At 39.1% G+C, this 23,719-nt stretch overlaps 1 protein-coding gene across 2 annotated transcripts; it reads left to right on the top strand.

Annotated features, from left to right (window-relative positions):
* The first annotated feature begins 800 nt into the window (after window positions 1-800).
* Window positions 801-21,659, top strand: LOC117413739 (phosphatidylinositol 4,5-bisphosphate 3-kinase catalytic subunit gamma isoform-like). 2 transcript variants are annotated; one of them, XM_059000222.1, is made up of 11 exons: window positions 826-1,167; window positions 3,530-5,492; window positions 9,576-9,641; window positions 9,964-10,189; window positions 11,166-11,260; window positions 11,705-11,851; window positions 13,700-13,790; window positions 14,520-14,650; window positions 17,083-17,194; window positions 19,402-19,559; window positions 21,005-21,659. In XM_059000222.1, exons 2-11 carry the CDS (start codon window positions 3,567-3,569, stop codon window positions 21,260-21,262), a joined length of 3,210 nt encoding a protein of 1,069 aa, XP_058856205.1. In that variant the 5' UTR covers window positions 826-1,167; window positions 3,530-3,566; the 3' UTR covers window positions 21,263-21,659. The 2 variants fall into 2 exon arrangements, with proteins under 2 accessions (XP_058856206.1, XP_058856205.1); XM_059000223.1 differs by lacking the exons at window positions 19,402-19,559; window positions 21,005-21,659 and adding an exon at window positions 16,264-16,387 and having other exon boundaries at window positions 801-1,167; window positions 17,083-17,188.
* Window positions 21,660-23,719: the final 2,060 nt, after the last annotated feature.

Here is a 23,719-nt window from a genome sequence, read left to right as displayed (position 1 = left end):
GTGGGCCCTTCTCTAATAGAAACTTGATAAAGTGAGAGATGACGAGCCTGGTTTGCATCAAATAAAGATCTATGACCCTTATCTTGAGTGAGGATTGATGAGTACACATTATTTCAGGGCATAAAACTCCACAATCCACCTTGATGTAGTCCTGTGCTATATTATTATATCCAAAACTAATATATATATATATATATATATATATATATATATATATATATATATATATATATATATATATATATATGAATATGTAAAACACATAACGGTTTAATTACAACTAAAACAAGTTAATCTCAAGCACAGATGACGCTGAACAGCAGTTTTAAACCCGAAGAGGCTTGACAATGACACAGTGGAATTCTGAAAGGCATTCCAGAACCCCAAGGCTGTACCGAAGAAAGAATAACCACACAACCGAAGAGATAAGGAATGATTTTGTCAGAGCAGCTCTGCGGAGACCTCTCAACCTAGACTTTTTACAAACACAGACTGACATAGAGGTAGAACGCAAGGAGTGGATCCCAGACGCTAATGGTGATGCACTTTGTTGTGTTACTGATGGCTCGGATTTTGTATTCCCTGCCATGACGAAGGATGTCACAGACACAATTGTTAACATTTGTAAATGTCAGTTTGAAATCTCTTTGTTTACTTTGCATACATTTTTTTTTTTTTTTTTTTGCTTCCCTGAACTATAACAGAGATAACATACGTACAGTGGCTGTGTAGTTCAGAGTGCCCGAGGGCCAGACAACTTTAAGTAATCTGCTTTCTCAACAGTGCACAGAAAGCTAAGTTGTGAAGTAATGTAAATATTCACACAGCAATATTGTTTTTAAAAATAATTATGTTAACACTGGCTATATTAGTGCCTGTAAATAAAAAAGGTTCTGGAATTTTAAGCCTTATCATGCATTTGACTTCAAGCCAGATCTGTTGTAGGAACTAGGGTGTATTTTATTATTTTGTTAGACTTGCCTTTCAGGTAATCCCAGTCATTTAACCAGGAACGAGGAAGTAGAAAGAACAATCTCGGCATACAGTAACTCAGGTAATTCTCAATAACACAAACAAGGAGAGGAAAGAATCAGTGTATGTACATGTCCATTGTCGGGTCCAAATAAGAAGCTGTGAAGACAATACCAGTTTCAGGACTTTGCTAAGGTAAGAATGCTCTTTTAAGATATATGAGTATAAAGACCTGTAGTTACTCAATGGGGCACTCAAGTAAATTAGCTGTAGGGTTTGTTAACTACATTTCTATGTGTTGTTTCCATGCATTGTGATTATTTATGTAAGTGTTTACATATGCTTTCCAAATGAAAAGCAGGTGTAAACTAGTAAAGGGTCAGTCACACACGATATGGAATGGTTCAAAGGTCTGGTGTGTGATGAGGTATGGAACTGCACGGTGGATATTGTTTACACACAGTCAGAAAATATATGAGGGGCCTTCATGTTTTCCCTCATTGCGGGGTTGCAAAACAAGAAAAAAACAAAACGCTAAATTCTTCCAGACTATTCACAGGTAGGTAACCTGAGTGAAAATACAATGCTCATGTTCTGCAAATTGTTAAACAAACACTACTGTATGTTGGTAGTTTTAACTCCTGTGCATTTATTTAACTCTTTACAGCAAAGTGACTCTGACTTCAATGAGCTGGTGATGTGTTTTTTACGTTCGTGAAAATGTTGAAAATGGTGAATGACCCCTAAGTTTAAATCCCAAAACACAGCTAAATAACCTCTCTCTCTCTTTGAATTATGACCTGTACCGCACTTATTGTCATAAAGTACACATGGCCAGGCTTACCAAAGTGTTCAAAGTGCAATTGCACCAGTGAAATAAAACTGGCTCAATGCCAACATTGCTTTTGTAAAATGTTTTAATTGGTGAAATTGTATAGCTCTTGATAAATCTGGCCCATGGTTTCTTATTGACTTTACTGTGCTATCTAGATGTGTGTTACATTATTTATTACATGCACTTATGAAGGAACTCTGTGCGGGGAAAATCTAATTAAATACATGGAGTTAAAATGTATCCTTGGTTATCCAATGATTACATTTCTAAAGTAGAGCGAGGCCGCTGGTCTTGTATCAGAGAAGCGTGGTTATATTTCCACTATCAGGATAGGAGAGGGGCAAGCCAATTCTTTGTTCTTGTTTGTTACACTTGAATTAGTAGAATAGATTTTTCAAGGATAACACTGTAGACCATAAACAACTGTTTTTTTGTATAATCTTATCAGTTCCTGTCTAGTTGGTCATGTGGCCTGAAGGACAGGAAGTGTTTTTGTACTAGGAAGCAGCCGTTACTTTTACTTCTGTACATGGTTTTATTTTAAATCTGCATATTTCAAACTGAAGTATAAAAAACAAAGAGACCCAACAGATCTTCAGAGCACATATTAATATTGCTAGTGTTAATTTCAAAACCTTAGCCCTTCTTTATTAATTTAAAGAGGATGCTATATTTAGCTATGTTTTCAGTTTACTGTTTTACATATTACCAGGAGTGTCGACAATATACCTCTGTTGGCTATAGCAACAGATTCCTAACATTGTATTGCATTACCTGTGGATAAAATAAAGCACTAATCTAAGAATCTACCCACTGTGCAATGCTGGGAGTAGGTTTGTTTATTGTTTAATAATAATAATAATAATAATAATAATAATAATAATAATAATAATAATAATAATAATAATAAGTACTATATAAGTTACCATCTAGCCCCATACATCTGGGACACTGTAAAAAAAAAAAAAAAAGAATAAAGTGAGTGTGGATTGCTGCAGTGATAAGTAAAAGTATTGTTTTATTTTATCAGTGTTCTATTAAACACACACTGGGGTGGGATTGTGTGAAGCGGGAAGATATTAGTAACAAGAAACTGGACGAGATGCAAGTTCTGTATTATCACAGGCCTGGTTTTCTTTTTTTCAGTCAGGTGTTTGTTAATCTATTTTGCTACGAGGCTCTCGGAATAGAATTGCTGCACACGGCAATTAAACAACGAAATCCATTCAACGAAGCAGCTCACACAATTCACACTCACTATTCATGCTGATTAAAATCAATTTATTTAGGTTTAGGGGTGAGATGAAAACCTTGACCCGTATTATGTGATCTCTACTGTATGTGCGGGCCCTGATAGTCCAGTTGTTAAAGACCACACCATTATTGTCTCCCTTTACAGCAAGAAAGAAACAGCTTTTCTCACCACCAGAAGAAATGTTACAAAAAATATTACATTTTACAATTAGGGCCCAAATTCAGACCCATTTTAAGGAATGTTTTTAAGGACTGTTTTATACACATATTGTTGGGTTAAAAAGTGGTTTGGGAAGTGACAATACACAAATAAACAGAAAACAAATGAATTATATTCAATTAAAACAGACCTTAATAAAATGTTCCTTAAAGGATTCCTTAAAATTTTGTAAAATCATTGGCAAGAAATATAAGGACAGCTCTGTCAATTTATGATATTAAACTTGTTTTGCCTTTTCAAACTTCCAGGCCCAGCTTGCAGCACTGGATAGTGCGAGAGACAGAGATGGACAGCATATTTCAGGAGACACAGTTTTTTAAAGACGATGATGATATTGCTGATCCCAAAACGATCGTCCAAGGTAACACCCTGACTTTCGACTGCGTGCTTCCAACAAAGAAGGCCAACCATGATGCCAATGAGATCATCGCAGTGAAGGTGAACTCCCAGGCGAACGTACGTCAGCTGCGCCTTCACATCTGGATACAGGCGAAGGAGAAGAGCTGCCACCCTGAGATTTACCACATCACTGACCCTGAGTCCTACCAGCTGCTCTACACGAAAGGGGAAGAATGGTACGAGATTTACGATGACTACCAGATCCTGAAGACGCTGGACTCCGTGAGGTATTGGGGTTTACAGGGCATGAATAAGGGGACAATTATTGTGAAGGCAAATCCCAAAGACACAGAGGACAGATTAAGGTTTGAGAAAGACCTGAGTTACATGATTGGGCATGACATTAGTATGGCGCTTGAGAACCGGCTGGATGAGTTTAGCTTTGCCCGTAGGAAGCTGGCATCTATAAGAAGGTTGGAGATCAGAAATCGTGACTACTGGGCATATGCCACAGAACCATGGGCATCATCCACCCCAATTCCAAAAGACCTGGAAGCCATGCTCAACTACGAGGTAGCAACCACAGTCCATTACAATGGAATGAGCCATAAATTCAAAGCAGACATCAAGGAGCCACCAACTTCTCTCATAAAAAGCTTTCTGAATATGATGGCTGAAAATGGCATACCTGTTGGACATGCAGAAAGTGGCTTTGTTCTTAAGGTATGTGGGAGAGAGGAATACTTGACAGGAGACCGTCCACTGTCAGACTTTCTGTGGATCCGACAATGTCTCAAAACCAAGCAGGAAATCCAGTTGTCTGTGTTACCCACTCCGACTTTACAAGAGGATGAAGTCCTAGTGGAAGACTGGCCACTGGTGGAAGATTATACTGGGCTAGCCAACACACATGAAGAACTGGACCTGGAGAACAAAGACATCAACCAGATTCTGATGATTTCCCTCTGGGACTGCAACCAAAAGTTCAGAGTAAAACTACTTGGTATAGACATCCCGGAACTGCCAAGCAAAGTCCCTCCCAATGTCTACATCGAAGCCAGCATTCTCCATGGTAGGACTGTCTTGTCTTCGGTTCAGTCGAAGCCCATGCCCTTCACTGATGAAGTTCTGTGGAATGTGTGGTTGGAGTTTGACTTTTTACTTAAGAATGTACCAAGAGGGGCAAGATTGGTCTTCACGGTGAATGGAATAGTCAACGAAGGCAATACAATGCGGGAAGCCAGGTCCCAACCACAAGGAACAAAGACTGCAGATTATAAAGGCAAAGCCAGGACTTTGTACTTTGTGAACCTCCTATTAATCGATCACAGGTCACTTCTCTGCCAGGGGGAACATATTCTCCACATGTGGCCATTCCCTGAAAAGGAGGAGGACTTGTTCACTTACGATGCAGACAAGATGTCCTCTAAAACCAACCCAGATACCGCTAACTCGATGGCTATAAGCATCATCATGGATAGCTATCGCTTCCCAGTTGTCCTTCCACATAGCAGGGCATCCAACCCTTCTTGCATTAATCCAGCATCTTCAGATCTGTCACCAGAGGAAAATTCCCTTCCCATCCCAGGTCTAACAAATAAGGACCTTTTAAGGGGGTTCACGGAGGTATGTTCCCAGTATGGTGTCTCTTTACCCAAGTTCCTGAGTACCATTAATTGGGGTGACCCCACAGCCGTGCAGGACATCCACTGGCTGGTTAGCCACTGGAACCCTGTGGACTTGGACATTGCCATTGCTCTGGAGCTCCTCAGCATTCACTTTGCCGATGAGCAGATTAGGAGGATGTCCATTAAAAGACTGGAGAGACTGCATAATGATGAGCTGCTGAGATACCTGCTTCAGCTGGTCCAGGTAACTATTCAATACTCACAGGGGCTTGGTAAAAATAGAAACACTTGGTAAATGTAGCTAATGTAGGGATTAATGTGAAGCATGATGTATTCTGAAATATATCAAAGCTGCCCTGTCACAAGGAGCAAGACAGCAGATCTGATAGACTTTGATAGGGGACATGTTTCCATATCCAAGAAGAAAGGCTTATGTTTCACCAGGAACATTTTAGAAAGTGGTGACTCTTTCAGGAGGCTTTGCGAAATGGTCACTTAACCCTCCAGTACAATTCATTGTCTCATGGAATCGGGCTGTCCTGGCTGCCCATGGTGGCAGTATTGTGGCTGGCATTTATATTTTACTTTTGTCCAGCCACTGATATAGTACATCACTGTTCTTCATACACCATTATTCAGTGGTTGGCCAACTGGTAAATGTTTGTGCTGACATTGTAAATATTTAGCTGATACGGTTACAAATCTGCTGAATTTGAAATGCGGGCAGTGATTGTGGGTAGATGTCAGTGGTCTATGCTTCAGATATCTCGTTTTGTATCAGTTCATTTTTTCTCAAAGTCTGACAATGGGCTTTGCAATACAATAGTGGGACACATTTAAATACAACGTGAAGCTGGGGATATAGATTCAAAATGGTTCTTAATCATATGTTGCCAAAGGAATACCATATCAAGTTTCTACATAATTAGAAGTGCTTGTCTCCGGATATAGTAAAAAGTGTGACAGGCATAGAGACAAAAGCTGAGGGAACACAAATACACTTTGTGGCTTAGAACTTGGTTTCCGGAGACCAGGTTTTGGTACAGCAGAGGAGACTTGGGGTTTGATATAGCAAAGTTGTCTCAAAACTAGGTCTCCTGGAACCAGGATTCAAGTCACTGTTCCTGAAAAAAAGTGGCTTTGTGTTCCCTCAGCTTAACAGACACAACCACTGTACTGTATCTCCCTCGACAGTGATATTTAGATGATTTTGCATAAGTCAATATTTATGGCGTATCTGTAGCAGTGATTTTCTGGGTGTTATGTGTTAAATCATGAAGCTCCATTAGGAAAGATTCAAGAAAATTGACTTAAAGTAACATTAATCATACATTTTTAATTGCTCTCTTGAATTAATTATAGTACCCATGTGTTGTGTCAGTGCAGAATGGAATACATTTAAACACCACAGCGAAACAGCAAATTAGACACAGTGCTTCATAAGCTGCAGATCAGCTAAGTGTTAATCTCTTTTTTAATATAACGTGTGATATTAATCTCTATACAAATACAATATTCAGCAAATTCTACATATTTAACATACTGCAGAGACTTCTCGTGCAATTTAACAAGAAACAAATATCCTCTATAGCCAATCGGTTGTTGTTGTCAGTACTGTGAAAATGGAGGTCACAATGACCTGCAATATTTGGAATAATTTCTTGTAACAAAGTTTTTTTTATTTGGGGGAGATGCGCTTGTGATTTTTAGCTCCTTTGCTATGTGGACACTGAACAGATAGCAGGTAGGAAATATCAGCTATCTTCGGTGGTTTAGCTTCATACAGGCTATAGGCTGATTTGTCGAGGCTACAGACGCAAGCTGCTGTTACTCTGATTCTTTATAATGTTTGGGAGCGTCGGAGCCAATGCAATGCATCCCTCCCTTTGTAATCGCTAGCAAAGACCAGCAACTTCTCACAGCCAGGACACAAAGCAACGCTTCCCTGACTGTGTGACAATGTCACATTTCATTTTTTTTTTGGCTACATCTCAAGTGTCATTCAATGTAAGTGTGTGTGTGTTTTTTTTTAGCTAATAAAATCTGCTGTATATCTTCAGAACCACCTGCATTAATCTGATGAAAATTCTTAATTGTGAAGGCAGGTCATGGTGATTAGTTGACCTATTAAAAGCTTGTGCAAATGTGATGAAATTGATGTTGGTGCTGACACAGGTAATGTATTATGTACAGAGCTTGAATAAATAGCCACACTGCCTTAAACAAAGTGCCTGTAGTTAATTAACCATTTGCTATTGCTATTTTAATATTGTTTCATTTTGTGCTCATAATGTCTTCAGCCAAACACAGAGCTCCGGATCGGAGAATATGTAGTCTATAGTATGTTTCTACATACAGTAACTCCAATTATTTTCTGATTCTGAACATTCAAAGCAGAAGAAGAAGTAGTTGTTACTAGAACATTTCAGAATTTGGTAATGCTAATAAACCACGTAAATGCTGCTGTTTTTTTATTTACAGATTAATAAACATAACAAATACCTAGCTTTTTGTGCATGTGTGTAAAATAAGATATGGAAAGTGTTTTTTTTAAGATAAAATCAATCAGTCTCTTGGGGATTTTGGTAGTGTAATTACGTTTTTCTCCCCCATTATGTTGCTATGCCGACATTATGCTACTGACATTTACCAAAAAAATGAAATACTCCTCAAGCAGCAAAAAAGCACCCTCAGTTCTGGCAAGGCTTGCCTATAGAGACCTTATCTCCCAGTATCACATGTTAATGTGAAATATAGAAAGTACTGTAGACTCACTGACCCAATCCAGCTGGGACTGTGTCTGTTTATATTATTGATTTGTTCAGCACACTGATCATAATCTGAACCATTTTATGGTTTTCATATTTCAGAAAAGACCAGGCCTTCCCACTTGCACAAACTGACACCGTTGCAAATGAATTTCTTTACATTTAGGGAACTGTAATAGAGATACTACTTAGAAAGCTAGACACTTAGACCGAGCTCTAAAACATGTTTTCTCTCTAAGTTCAGCTGGTACACCAGAGTGTAACCATTAACCTGTCCCCCTGCCCCTCGTACATGTAAGAAATACTGTATTTGTTCTGTGTTGCATTTCTTACTGATTTCTTGCATCCACAAGAGGTAGATTCTGTTCTTGGTTTCTAATGCAATATCAATGCTTTCCTCCATTTCCAGACTGTATAGAAGAAATGACCTAACGTTTTATTTTTTTTTAATGTTTCCTTAGGTTGTTAATCGAAAAGCATTGAGGAAACATATCTCCTTCTGTATGCTAGATTTCAAACTCAAACCTTATTTTTCAAATTCACAACACATACTAGTGTATGGAACCTCAGCAATGCAGAAAGAGAGCTTTCATATCTCACTGCCTATCCACAGTGCCACGAGTCCCCACACACATATCTTGTTGTTTGTGGTTCACCAGATGCAATGCTGCATGCATTCGTCAGCTCCTTTGACAGCGATTCTCTCTCTGATGTGTTTATACTCAATTTTAAATGATCAGCACCTGGCATTCCATGGAAATCCAATCTGACTAAGTGAAAGTCGCCAAATATTATTATATGTTTTGTTGACATTTTTTTTACAGTCATAGAACTCTAGCAAGACCAGAATACATGAACAAACCAATTACAGTATTAATTGTGTTCTACCCATTACAAAAATACCTTCAACTACCCAATATAGAACAGCATGAACAAAATAACGATATTCTATTATAATTGTGTTAAATTAGCATAATACCGATAAGGGTAATATTTCTGGAATGTTACCCAACTCTTTAAAAAAAAAAAGACATGTCGAGATTCTAGTAGTGTGGTTGAAGTTTACCCTTTTGCAGAATATTGGTTCTGCTAATTCATCCTGAGCCACATTGTGTATAAATATGTGTATGAATGATAAATACAAAAAATATGTTAGCCTTGTTTTTTTTAATTCAAAGTAATACTTAAGAAGGTCTTGGGATGTTTCAATCAATATAAACGTGTTTATCTGGACCAGTGTAAGCACTACAGAACAATGGGCCAGATTTGTCAAAGTCTTTGCTCAACAGTGCAATTTTTTCACCTTTTATCATGAAAGGAAAATCAGATTACATAACATTAACATGACATAACTAGTAACAAACACGTGTTGACAACTTTAAGTACATCTGTGTAGCTTGTTACATAAAGAGAACTTCATTGTTCTGCGATTTTTGCAAGCGTGCTATCTAGTAAGCTTACAGGGCAGTTCCTGAGAAGACACTTGTGGTTTGCAGCAGTGGGGTGAGAGATTTAACACCTGAAAAGTCTTTCTTTAACCATATCTTTCTTATCGCTAGGCTTTGAAGGTTGAACCCTACCATGACAGCATTCTGGCAAGATTCCTGATCAAAAGGGCACTGCAAGTAAGTGCACTGTACACAAATGACCTAGGAAGTGGAAGAGTAACAGATTTCCTGAAAGGCAGGGCAAGCAAACTGAGAACTTTCTTTTACCTAGCATATTTCCAGATCTCATGTTTTACAATGTTAGCGGTATCATATGTTTCTTAATGAACTGCACATTTGAGACCGTTTTGTCAAATGGAAGTGCATGACAGGTATTGGTTTATGAACTTTAGCTACATCCACTTTTGTAGCACCATTTTGGACGAAAAAACTGTGCATGAAAACGGCAACCATTTTTAAAACAAAGCCCTAACTGCCTGTTTTTTGTCCTTGTTAACAGAGTAAAAGGATTGGCCACTTCTTCTTCTGGTACCTGCGGAGTGAGATTACCGCATCCCCATATTTCCGCGACCGTTTCGCTGTGATTCTGGAGGCGTACCTCCTGGGCTGCGGCCAGTCGATGCTGGAGGGCTTCCTGAAGCAGGTTCAGGTGGTGGAGAGCCTCCAAAAAGTGGTCACTGACATCAAAAAGATCATCCCAGAAAAGAGTGATCTGCCAGCCAATGGTGAGGAAAAAACCTGGGGCTTTATAAGTGGAGATGTGTGAAGTTTGCAAAGTTTTTACTCGCCCTTGAAATCATAGATTGTTCTGTCGATTAACAAGGGATTTTTATTATATTTCCAGTCTGAAAGATGTTTCTCCTTATTCCCCATCTTTCTCTTAGTGAACTGAATCATCTAATGTTTTTCATATCTTTCTACCTAAAAATGTCTGTACCAGATGTGCATGTGCTCATTTATGAAAGAACAAAGGGTATCCCCGAGTGACTTGCCTGGTAAAAGCACGGCTGCTTGGTGTGCAAGGTGACTCATACAGTCAGGGGAATGCAGGGGTGTGTGAAGTTGCCAGTCTTTCCTGGGAATTCCAAAGGGAGCATCACATTGGCTCTGGCACCCTTGTACTTTAGGGAGGCAAAATTGGCAGAGACTGCATCGTGCTCCAGTGGACCTTACTGGCCAGGTGCCTGATAAGATGATTTGTGAGATCGGAGGACACCCCCTGACCTTCAGCTCTCCTTAGCTGTTGTGGGGAATTTTTGCGGTGAGAGGACGTAATTGGACATTCTACATCAGGAGAAAATAGGGGGGAAATTATTGGGTACTCTAAATTAAAAAAAGAAAGAAAGAAAAACATTTGTTAATAGAGAAAGAGCTAGCAGCATCATTAAGGGATAAAGAAACAGCTGCAGATTATAATTAGAAAATGGAACTGAGATTTTCCTAAATAGATGATGTATTTGTTCTAGAAAAACAGCACATACATAATTAGATAACTGAGAAAGTAAAAGGCAAATGTAGGGGAAGGCAAAGAATTCTTGCAGAATAAAAACTTTGCAAACATCTAATTCTCAGCCCCTAATTTAGCAGGAATTTAGAACATGTACAAAAGTACTTTCAGTATCAGGATGTGGTCCTTGTGGTAGCAGTGGAAGTATTGTACACACAGATACAAGCTTGTTTTTTTTTTGTTTTCCACCCTAGCTGCATTGAAACTTCAGGAAATGCTGCGAAGCATCAGTCTCCCGAAAGATTTCCTGGTACCATACGACCCCCGCATCAGAGCGGGCGAAATTATGGTATGTACCTACAGACACCCTTCTATCTTTCCAACGGCATTACTGGCTGAAAACACACTTTGGGAAATCTGGTTGGTTAGTGGCAGGGGGAAAAGTTGTTGGGGGGTGGGACAGGGGATTTCACTCTTCAGGTGAAATGAACACGGAAGAGCAACTCGAAAAGCATGGCTTGAAAAACAGATTTCTTTAATCTAGTTACCGCAACATTCTTACTACATATAACAGTAATATAACAGTCTATATACATGTACAGTAGGCGTGGCTGACAGTCTTGAAAGAGCACATTGTCAAGTGATTTGACACAACATTTACACAGAAGAAATGTCAATGAATATATAGGTTCGTTTTTAATTGTTTCATGACACACATTAAGGCACGTTCGTCTGCTAGACTTTCTTATCTATTTTACCCAATTCATTCCACTCCTTTTGCCCCCCTCCCCAGGTGGAGAAGTGCAAGGTGATGGCTTCGAAGAAGAAGCCCCTGTGGCTGGAGTTCAACAGCAGTGACTCGGAGGGAGCCTCCGGCTCCACTATCGCGATCATCTTCAAACACGGGGATGACCTGCGGCAGGACATGCTGGTTCTAAAGGTGCGTGCAAGGCAGCGGGTACAGCTAACTTTCTGCACCAAGCAGTTCTGGGGGTGCTACCTTAAAGTGTGGTGTATATATATGTTTTCAAACAAAGAGCCGCAAACGAAGAGCTGCAAACAAAGAGCCAAAAGCAAAGAGCCAAAAACAAATGTGGGGAGTGTCACTTTTGTCTCTTAAATTAAACACACATTGCATGTTATTTGTTCAAACTCCATGAAGTGTCGCTGTCTGCCTGTATGGCCCTAATGACCCAGCTGAGCTGGAAGGAAAGTGGTTCTTCTCTGAAGTCAGGTTGCTTTCTTCTTGCTTGCTGACGACACTTAAACAAACACTGATTGACCATTTTCTGCATCTGGCCTGCACAGCAGGAGGAAGGACGATACCCCACCTGCTATCATGAGGATCTTTATCACCTATCTCTTACCAGATAGTGCGTAAAATACTGCTTTTGTTGCAAGAGCTTTGAAGTAGAGACTAAACTGCTTTGTCTGTATCAAACAGAAAATCCAGTCTGACATTTGAATTTCTCTTGGACAAAATATCTCCTTTTATAGAAGCCTGGTTAGAAAGGATTTTGACTTCAAATATTTTATAAATTGTTTTTTCTAACACCATGATGGCGTGTGTTACAATGTTTTTTCTAGAGACACAGAACATAAGCAAAGTCCAAATGTAACCCCGGCTTATCAATGCCTTGTCCCTGTACTGTTGATAACAACACACCTTGCAGCTGTGCTCAGCACAGTGCTCTCTTCTCAACTGTGCTCACAATATTTGTTTAACCTTCGTTGACCCCTACAGCCTGATCGCTCTATTCACCAGGTCAGGCCAGACCAAGCCTGTAGTGCCACCACGCAAAATTGATTATTATAAAGTGCTTAAAATAATAATAATAATAATAATAATAATAATAATAATAGTCAACCGTCTTTTCAACACATGCAAACACAACCTTAAAACAAACCAGTGTGTTTGACTGGGTCTAGGAGAACAGGACAATACAGACGGACTAAACCTCCCCCAGCAGCATTAGTCTGGTTTACTTATGAATTTAAAAAGTCAGATATTACATGATCATAGATCTGCATGGACAAATATATTGCTTGTTTAACACAATCAGTGCATGACTGTTTATTACTATATAGCAGCTAAATTCCATGCTGAAAGTTATATGTTAACAATGTGACTATACCAAACACACAAAAAGGGAGGTAATAACCAGTGTACACTCACTAAATATCACGGTTGATCTACTAGTTTGAAAAGACAATGCCTCCTCCTTAACTAAACTAAAAACAAGTTTAACAGATAAAAATAGGGTAAGAAAACAGTGGCTGGCTGACACCCACATCCTAATAAAAACAACATCATACATTTTAACAACCAATTAAAAGACAGATTACCTCGGGGAGCCCAGGATAAATACGGCAGATGCAACACACTACAAAATACCCAGTACAACAATAAATAAAAACATTTCAAAAGAGAATAACCAGTCGTTAAACAATGGAAACAATGCAGCCGGCTTGCCTTATAACAGACGAGAAGGGATTGCGCAGCACATTCTGAAAGGAAGACCTGATGCATAACCCATGTGAAATGAAAATACCGGGTCAAAATGGATTTATAACCAGGGATATGTTCATAAATATCAAAACAATCACGATTGAAAAAGATACCCCAGGAATAGGTACAAAAAGCAGAAAGCAGGGGAAGTAATGTGTTGTGTTTTAAACCCTACAGCCTGTCAGTAACATTTTAAGGTCAGTGATTTCCAAGACAATATTATGTCAAATATTAAGAAATAATAATTCAATCTGCTTGTTTCTGGTGCGTGTTTTGCAGACAATGGCAATAATGGACTCAATCTGGCAGGGAAGTTCCCTTGATCTGAATCTCATCCCTTATGGCTGCATCTCCACTGGATACAATATAGGTAATCAGTGCTCTTTGAGTTCTGCATTCCATGTTTGGAATTGAGGAATAATAGAGCATTTAGGGTTCTGACCAGGTGCTTGTGACTGCCCTCCATCAATGTGCACAGCAACACACATACTGTGCACTGTATATATCTGAGGATATGAAGAAATGGTCCACATCTCCTGCCCCTGTTTAATTAAGCACAGGAGTTAACGTCCACTTCCGTTTCAGTCAGTGCAGCTTGCCACTTTGAAGCATGATCTTGACTGATCTTAAAAGCTAAGCAAGGGTAGACTTGGTTAGCACTTGGATTATTGCTGTGAGTCACATATTGTGTTTGCAACGTCTATGCCAAAGTGTTTTTACTTGAGTTTAGGAGATGCTCTTCAATTCTAGTTACCTGTCATAGACATGTGTAACAAAAGCTCGATCAGCCAAAGTGTCTTTATAGAAGCCATCTTGTGATCAGTTACTTTGGATCAATCTTCCTTTTGTATTGTTGGCAATACACAGATGAGCACTAGATGGTGCTGGTGCTTACTAATGTTAAACCATTCTGGCTGATCTAGACTACATAAAGTTGGGACTCCTCTTGGGCCTCCTTTTGTAAGGTTGGGTGGTCTAACTGGGCACCAAAGAGATCTAAGGGAGGAGGGTAATATATATGAAGTATTTATAAAATGGCTATGTGCATTTGGCTAGGATTGTGTAAAAGTGTGTGTGTTTTTCTTCCTTGTCTGTGCAGGGATGATCGAGGTAGTGAGAGACGCAATGACCATCGCATCTGTGCAGAGGAGCAAAGGAGGGACGACAGGGGCCTTTAAAAATGACGCGCTGTTTGAGTGGATCAGGGAGAAGTGCCAAGTGGAGGAAATCGTGAGTTGGGAAGACAGAAAAAATAAACGTCTTCTTAGATAATTGCTGTCCTTCTTCAGCTTTATCTAACACCCATGATTTAAATGCATTTCAATTAAATGTTTACGAAGAAATATAAACCACTCGAAGAGTCAAACTGTTACAGTTTGATTTGCATTTTATTATTATTATTATTATTATTATTATTATTATTATTATTATTATTATTATTATTATTATTATTTAATTTTTAAGATCTTTTTACTTATTGTTTTTCTTAGGGTTGCCACCTGGCCCCATAATTCCAGCACACTTTAAGACCAGGCCAGGTTATTTAAACCCCCTCTAAACCACAAATGAACCGATTTCTAATCAACAGGTTAAGTGAGTGTGAATAGCAGGAGTGGCTTCCATAAATGCATTTAATTGTTTAATTGTGGTGGCGATTCTCGTAACAACATGGAGCATCGTAACAACATGGATTAAAATCGTATTGCTTGAAATTTTATATGGTAAACAATACCTATCAAAATAGTACAATTCATTATACACGATTTTGCACTCACCCACACTCTTTTTTGTTTAACTTTGTTAAAGGTGAACACAGTGCTTCACACAGTCCTGCCTAATCAGAAAAAAAAGCCAATCAGCAAGCTGTAGAGGTCTGATTGATGGAAACGATCCTCACAGGAAGTAATTCCCGACCCTGGGGAAGGTGTGTGCTTTTGCTAGTTAGTAAAACAATTCAGTTCCTTTAGCAATAATTCACGCAATTCACACTCACTTTACATCAATTCATTTGTGTTTTAGAGAGGTGAGTTGAAAAACCTGGCCTGTTTCAGTGTCCCGAGATTATGGAGCCAGGTGTCAACCCTAGTTTTTCTGTTGGTCTTTATTTTGACTTTGGTGGTGGTGGAACCCATATTGTGCCACCACTTTGAAATAGTACCTGGGCCTATATTTATCATTTGTGCATGCGCAAGTATTCCCTTTTAAACCATGCATACAGACATTCAAACTGAAAGTGTGCAATTTATCAACACAGACATTAGCGTGAGACTGTCTCCTGACTAACACACGATCGTTTCCTTGCATTAGAATGTTGGTACTGCAAGATAAGATCAAATAATAAGGTTCTCTTTTAAGTATTGCTGAAATTGCAATGTTTGTCACATATAATTATTTCATAAACGATTGCCGTTATATACCAAATATGTTATTATTAATATTGTTACTGATATTTAGGCAGTAGTATGATATAAATGTTGGTTACTATCACCATGAGTATTACTTAATAAACAGATGGCATACATGCCAACAGTTTCTATATGTCCCGATTTCCTAGCAAATGTCCCGTGTCCCGATACATAGGACGAAAATCCCAATACTTATCCTTTGAAATTCTTCACAGCTAGTCTGTGGCTTTTACAGACAGCTATTTACCATATATGGCTATATAGGGTGTTTTAAATGCAAATGTCCACGTGTGAACAACTTTAGTGATAAGTTGATAAATCATTATGCATGCAACAATTCTAAAATGTATGCATACGAACAAATCAAGTAATTTATTTACACACAAATTATAAATATAGGCCCTGGTTTTCTTTCCTCATCCATTTCCTGTGTTACAGCTAACAGGACCCCACCTGACCCAACCAGGTGGGGTTCTAATATGTGTAACACAAGAAGTGAAGGAAAAATGGGCTTCACCTGAGTCAAAGTGTAAATAACGTCTGGGGAACAACACATCAGTAAGTAAGTTGAGTTCATAAAGTACGATAATGTTCTTTGTGTAATCAAGATTTTCATACCACTTACTGGCATTAGCAGTCGCGCTGCATGAAATGATTATTTGCTTATTGGGATCAGGCTCTCTGTTGAAATCAGCAGGTGCAGACAATCAGGTGAGGGTCATTGTTGTAGGTTGGGCTGATTATACCATTCAAAATGGATTTCTGATAATTGCTCCTTTTCTTACTCTGTGGAGAAAAGCAATCGCCACACCTCCAAGCAGCTGTCTCTTCAGCTGTTTCACTGGGACTGGTAAATGAGCCCAATCAACAGCAATGACCCTCACCTGTGGTGAGCTTATCCGAATAATCAGTTTGCGCAGCTCTAATTAGCGGCTTTACCACCAGTCCCCCCTTTCTTTTGCGAGGATCTTTAGATTCAGTTGTGGAGATACAGGTTTTCCAAAGTCATCACTGTAGAAAGAAAAATCTAAGTATAGCCCCCCGGTGTCTAATCACATCCTTTACAGATAAAACAATCTGCTTTTCATCTGGGTTCTTCCTATAAACAATCCAATATTTCTTTTCATTATAGCCAGCGATTTCGTGGATTGTGTACAGTATGTGTTGTGGTGGTCTGATCAGTGCGAATCACTCTGTTCTGCTACAGCAGTGGTGCACAGTAGCATTACCATACTCCTCTGTGCTTGTATTCTGCAGTACTATCAAGCAATGGAGCGGTTTGTCACTTCCTGCGCAGGATACTGTGTTGCTACCTACGTCCTGGGAATTGGGGATCGCCATAATGACAACATCATGATAACCAAGCAAGGTATGAGCAGGCAGGCCAGGGGCCAGAGAAATACATTCTGTCAGCCAAGTAACACAGCACGTGCACAGTATTATTATTATTTATTTCTTAGCAGACACCCATATCCAGGGAGACTTACAAATGTTACAAGATATCACGTTATTTTTACATACAATTACCCATTTCGACAGTTGGGTTTTTTACTGGAGTAATCTAGGTAAAGTACCTTGCTCAAGGGTACAGCAGCTGTGTCCCCCACCTGGGATTGAAACCACGACCCTCCGGTCAAGAGTCCAGAGCCCTAACCACTACTCCACACTGCTGCCCAATAAGTATAAGTATACCCCTTATACAAGTTTACCATAGTAGTAGCATAAGGGAAGCATGGTTAAGGATAGGTAAACATTGTAAAGACCAGAGAGGAATGGCAAAGCATATAAAAAAAAAATAAAAAACATGGCAAACTTTGGTAAACTGTGGCAAATGCTTAGCATGACTATGTGGAAACTGCAAGGTTACTGTGTAAATCTACAATAGTAAACTTTTCTAAGGGACCTTGGTAACACAGGTTCATATCTGAGAGGTTGTCTGCAGTCTATGACTAGGAATGCATGGGACTGATTTCAAAGCACTTGGGTCTCTTGCTAAATGAAGCCTCATACTTTTTTGTTCCATCATTCGGTTGCTGTGCTGTCAGGTTTTGGTGAGCTCTCGTATCCCTATAGATAAAACGACTGTATCTTCGGTAATATAAACTGGACAGTCAAGAGAATTTTGCTGATAGAGAGGCTAAACTGCAGAGGAAGCAAAAAAGCAGTAAGAACAGCCTCCACAAACAGAGCATGTGTCAAGGAAATGTTTTTGTAATGTCCTAACTAGTAGATTGAAAACTTGCCTATGGATTGGTTTTATGTGTTGCCAAAACAGCTAGGTAACAATGAAAAATGCTTTCTCTGCAGTTAAGGGGTTAAACAACTGCTGCAGGACCACAGAGCCCTCTGGTGGTGTTTTATGGAAATACATCCACTGTATTACACAAAAGAAAGGAGGGTTTTTTGTCTTTGGCAGTGTTTCAGGAGGGCGTGACTCATAACAGATTAAGCACCACGGATTTACTGGCTAACTCGTTTTCAGCTGTGGATTTCTGATTGGCTCCAGTGTCTCAGTGTTTCTTTACTGCAGGAAAAAACAAACCTTTTCATTGTTGTGACCGACAATCATAATGTAACACTAAAAATGAGCAGTACAACTCACACCACTCAGTGAGGTCTGGGTTTTGTCTCTAAGAAAACTTGCCTTGATTTTCAGAGACAGATTGTGGAGTTGAAAATCTGCTCTTTGGGGGGCTTGTGTAGGGTTTTGTTTTCTCTATGATTAACAGGATCAGTGAAACTTGTTATTATGATCACCAGCATGCCGTCAAAGAAAGTAGCACTTGCTGTGAGATTTGTGGTCTCCCTCATTGATACCATGTGACAATGTGACTTTTCAATTTGCTCCGCCTACTCTACTATAGATATAGAATGAACTACCGGTAATTGTGCTTCATAAAGTCGGATGAAACCTGCTGAATAATGTTATGTTCACATATTGAATTACATACCGCTTTGTAGTTTTCCATATACTTAACGAAAAACGGACACACAATTTAAAAACATTAAATACTGTACTACTATTATGGCTTCCGTTAGACTTTTGCGATATCATTTTACTTTGATTACCGTATATTTTAGCTAAAAAAAAAATATATATATATATATATATATATATATTTTTTTTAAAACATGTCTCAATCCTGAAATTCTAGGTGATGCTAAACTTTTGGCCATAGCTGTAAACTGCTCAGTTCAATCATTTTAATACCTGGTTGGAGCCGGGACTAGAATGGAATGCAAAAACAAGTAAATGCTGCTTCTGATTCCATTCCTGTCTCTGTTTAGCTCTATTTACCCAAGAATAAAGAACCATTAGGTGGGGTTAAACTGAAATCAAAAAGCTAAGCCTAACCATAACTGTAAGCAGGACCAGAGGACACAGCTTGAAATGAAGTGTATAATTAGGACAGAGTGGTGAGGGATAATGTGTTACCTAGTCATGTTGTTGATGCTGAACCCCTGGGATCCTTTAGGGCCCCACTTGACAATGTTTTGAAATCAGTCAGGTACTAGGAAGCAGGCAGACACTGCTGGGCTGAATGGCCTCCTCACTCGTATCTGAATTTGCTCCAGGAAACCTGTTCCACATTGATTTTGGGCACATCATGGGGAACACCAAGCGATTCCTGGGTGTGAACAGGGAGAGAGTCCCCTTCGTCCTCACGCCAGACTTCCTTTACATGATGGGGAGAGTCGGCAAGAAAACCAGCCTCTACTTTAAGAGATTCAAGGTGAGGCTGCTACCAAACACCTTCACGCTCATCAGTGCCCATATGCAGTGGACAACAAGATAGGGTTGGGCAATACACCGGTATTGTTGTTGTTACCAGTATTTTTTAATGACGATAAAAATATCGGCACAAATAAATGATATCGTTCCTTTTTTTTTTTGGTCAACCCTTATCTTGTGCATGACGCAAACTGAAAGTATTAAGCTTTGGACGGATCCATTTGAACATCATAGGGAGGTCAATAGGTGGTACAGGTTCATATTTGTATTGGAGTATATTATTTCCATTTTTAATTCCAGAACTCCTATTATTTTATTGATTGTCAGTTCAAGCATTTAATCAATCGGGCTTCATTTTAAACCTTTTAAAAGGTTAGTTTTTAATTATGTTCGATGTACCCAATGTATAGGCTCCAGTGTTTTGGACACAGGCTTCACCTTGCTATTGATAAGACATTTACCTTATTTTATTAACAATGCGAATGCACCCGTCTTTGTGTTATTTAGAGTATGTTTAACTAGCTGTCACTTGCCCTAGGGTGTGCCACGTTACACTAGCTATATTAAGCATTACTTACTTTTCATATTGAATATTAAACTATATTTTCTTTTCTTTTGTATGTGAATAAACATACTTTGTGTGTATACATACAATCCATGGCGAATGAGTAAGTAGCTTACTATGAGAGAATATATATATTTTTTTCTCAGTCGTGGCCTTAATACGTGAAAATCCTTTGAAAGGAAAGCATGTTCTGTTTTGCGAATGATTTAAACGTACCATATTGGAAGTGATTTGGGCCTGTAGTATTATAGAAAAGCAGCTTTTAAAAGTACTTCTATTTGTATATTTTAACATACAATTACAAAAAGAAAACCTTCATCAGAATGTTAAATATATCGTGATATATATTGTATATCGTCTTGAACATCTAAAATATCATGATATACTTTTTGAGGTATATCGCCCACCCCTACAGCAGGTAGAGTTGACAAACACTGTGGCTAGTGCCTCCCAATTATCAGTGTTTATTTATGTGTTTGTACATAAACAGTGCAGATTTTGAGTTGTTTTCTTTGTTTTATCATGATGTCAGCTCTATGGTATGTTTATAATCTTCATTTCCTGTAGCAGTGTTAACAGCATGTATTAGGGGTAGCAGCCAATAGTTGACTAGTCAAATAGAAAAGTGACAGTCAGCCTCAGAAACTGGTAGTCAATCACATGTCACGTGATTGTGAAGTGTGCGGTTTCAGATGGACAGAATTGGAGTCGCAGTTGCAATCCATTAACATAGAAATATATTAGCACTCTTATTAAATAATTCCAAGACACTTGGGGATTAAGGTGGGGTTAATGTGTAGCACAAACGCACTGTTTAAATTCTGGTTCTGCCATAGTCATTCTAGAACTGTCTGCCATGCGTGTGTATTCGTTTTCTGCAGGAGATCTGTATCCGGGCCTACCTGGACCTGCGCTCCAACTCCAACCTGCTGATCACACTCTTCTCCCTCATGATGCTCACGGGCATTCCTGAGCTCTCCAGCACCGACGACATCAAGTACCTGAAGGAGGCGCTGCAGCTGGGGAAGGACGACAGCTCAGCCCAGGAACACTTCCTCAATCAGATCAGCATCTGTGAGAACCAGGGCTGGACTGTCCAGGCCAACTGGTGGATCCACATGGTCGCCGGCATCAAATAAGAGTGAAGGTTAGCAGACTGAGCCTGCGGTGTCTAGGGAGCCTCTTGTGGAATAGTGGCCCGCTGCTTCGCCACTCCTCTTACTCAGCTCTAATGACTGCTGGCCTGGAAAGCAGGAGTGAGATTCAGCTCAGTGTGTGTGTCAGGTTGCCATGGTGCTGGTTGCACCCAGTTTTTTTTTTTTAAGCATTTTCTGTCAGCAGCAGCAAAAGCAAAAGCAGACACTCCTAATTGTACCAACTGTCAAAAAAATGGTGATGTAATGGCAGTTTCTGTTAATATTAAGACTGCAGGGTAATCTAAGATACAACAGTTCCCAAGCCCAGTTTGAGAATATGACCGTGTTCCACGTTTATTGTACCAAGTTAAAGGTGGAATAAATAGTGTGTACAAAATAACTAGTTCTGTCCTCTTCGTATCATTCATGCTATTGGGGTTCCACTTCTTGTTTTGTTCCTGTGCTTCATGATATGACTTATATTTTAAAAAGTTTGAGCTCAACATTGTTCACAGCAATATTTCTCTGCTAAAAACAGAGAAACAACTGCTTTTTGCATCATCAATGTGAGACTAAAGGTAAGAGAGTGAGACTTGTTGAAAAGTTAGTCTACATGTATTTATGATGCACAACTGTTTTATTTTCTGTTTCATGAAGTAGAATAGTGGATCTTAGTTCTTGGTTAATGATCTCTGGTGAGAAAGCATTGCATTTGTAACTTTGGGGTGTTGAATGAAATATCAATTCAAGCTGGACAAACCATCCAGTTATTCTGATTGAGTGCTCCATAGCAACCAGGTGCTGGCACTGAGGAGAGGGTCATTGGTATTGATTTAGGCCCATTTACCAAGTGAAATGATTCTCTTGCCTGCTGTTTCTCTTAGCCTCTTCTGGGAGCACAATGAACACACATTGAAGCAGCTGTCTGTTCAATTGCTTAACTTGGAATCAACATCAACAGCCATCGCCAGTGGATAGCTCAGGGTATTTTTTGTAGCTCTAATATCAATGTCATATCCCAGATAAAACAATAACTATGACTAATCAACAAGTTGCTATGTATATCAACAGTATATACAGAATAGTATAGAATAAGAAATGGCAATTTGTATTGAAGACCTTGATGTCATTAGATATGCAAATGAGGTGTTATTATCATGGTAAAGTATATTTAAAAAATGTGCAGAATGTGAAATAACTTCTGTTCTCAAGATTCATGTAATCAGTGTGACATGCAGATGGATGAATATACAGACAGAGAGAAACCCCCTCCGAAATCTGATACTCCCAATTATACTAAATAATGTGAATACGAAGTTCCATTCTAAATGAATAAGTAGTTTTCCAGCAATATGTGAAACTATAAGTGTGACATACGAATGAACGAACGTACGGACAGACAGACAAATACCCCTGGATCTAATACTAAAAAATAATAATGGCAGCTACAGTACAAGCTCTTTGTGCTAAATGCAGGTAATGTTTTTCTTGCTATATGCATTGCCCACATATTTGTCCCTTTGGTTTTCAGTCACCTCCCTCCCTGGTGCAGAGTGGAACAGTCCTCCTACTGGCACTGCCTGAGTGCTGCCAACTGTCCAGGCTGTTCACTGAGTCCATCTGGAGCCCCTTTCAGATTCAGTGCAAATTAACAGGATTTCTATTATTGATTTTCATTCCTACAGCAGCATTTCCAACCAACAAAATCTGTCCGTGCATCTAACATGTATTTAATTAAAATACAATTTCCAGTCATTACAAGTAAAACACAATTATTGATTATGCTAGCAACCTCATTTGGGTTTGTTTTGGTGCAGTGGTTTTTAACCCTGATCCTTAAGTACCAATCAATGGACTAGGCTTTTGTTTCAACTCAGGACTACATTTTTTTTTTTCAATCTGCATTGTTTGCCAGTACACATATGACAGGACTTACAGACAGCCTCTTTAAATGGCAAACACCATGTCACTACGGTGATTGCTAGACTGCAATACAAATTTTAAAAAGTAAAAAAATAAAATGGGTGTTTGAACAGAAACAACTCAGACCAACTCATACAAATATCTTAACAGTGTCAATGGAGTGAAGAGCCAACGTAGGGGGCCAGTATTCGACTAATTTGACATGAAGGTGTTTCAGCTGTTCTGGAAGACTATGTGATCATTCCTCAGTTATTATTGATTCTTATTCTTTCATGCAGTTGGTGGTTGAAACCTGCAGAGAATTGCAATAAAGTCTTCCTGTTTGTTCAGAGCACATCAGTGATTTGTGCATTCTTCAATAGAGAATCTACTCTATTAGCCAGATCGGATTTCCTTCCTGATTGACCGCTTATTTGCACTAAAGTGTGTGCTACATATGGAAGGAGTAACAACACTCGGTTATGTGTGTTGGTGTGGGGGTAGGGATTCTGCAGCAAATAATATAATTGCAATAATTCCTACAGGTCAGGTGCTATC

The sequence above is a fragment of the Acipenser ruthenus genome, chromosome 25, assembly GCF_902713425.1.
Source record: "Acipenser ruthenus chromosome 25, fAciRut3.2 maternal haplotype, whole genome shotgun sequence".
Lineage (NCBI taxonomy): Eukaryota > Metazoa > Chordata > Actinopteri > Acipenseriformes > Acipenseridae > Acipenser > Acipenser ruthenus.
Note: the sequence above shows the minus strand (reverse complement) of the source record. Positions and strands in the feature narration are given on the sequence as shown.

Excerpts from the sequence above, each read along its gene's own strand:
- LOC117413739 (XM_059000222.1), top strand. The coding sequence starts at position 3,567 with ATGGACAGCATATTTCAGGAGACACAGTTTTTTAAAGACGATGATGAT. Across the intron at positions 13,791-14,519 it reads CTCCACTGGATACAATATAG|GGATGATCGAGGTAGTGAGA; the intron begins GTAATCAGTGCT and ends TTGTCTGTGCAG. Across the intron at positions 19,560-21,004 it reads TCTACTTTAAGAGATTCAAG|GAGATCTGTATCCGGGCCTA; the intron begins GTGAGGCTGCTA and ends CGTTTTCTGCAG.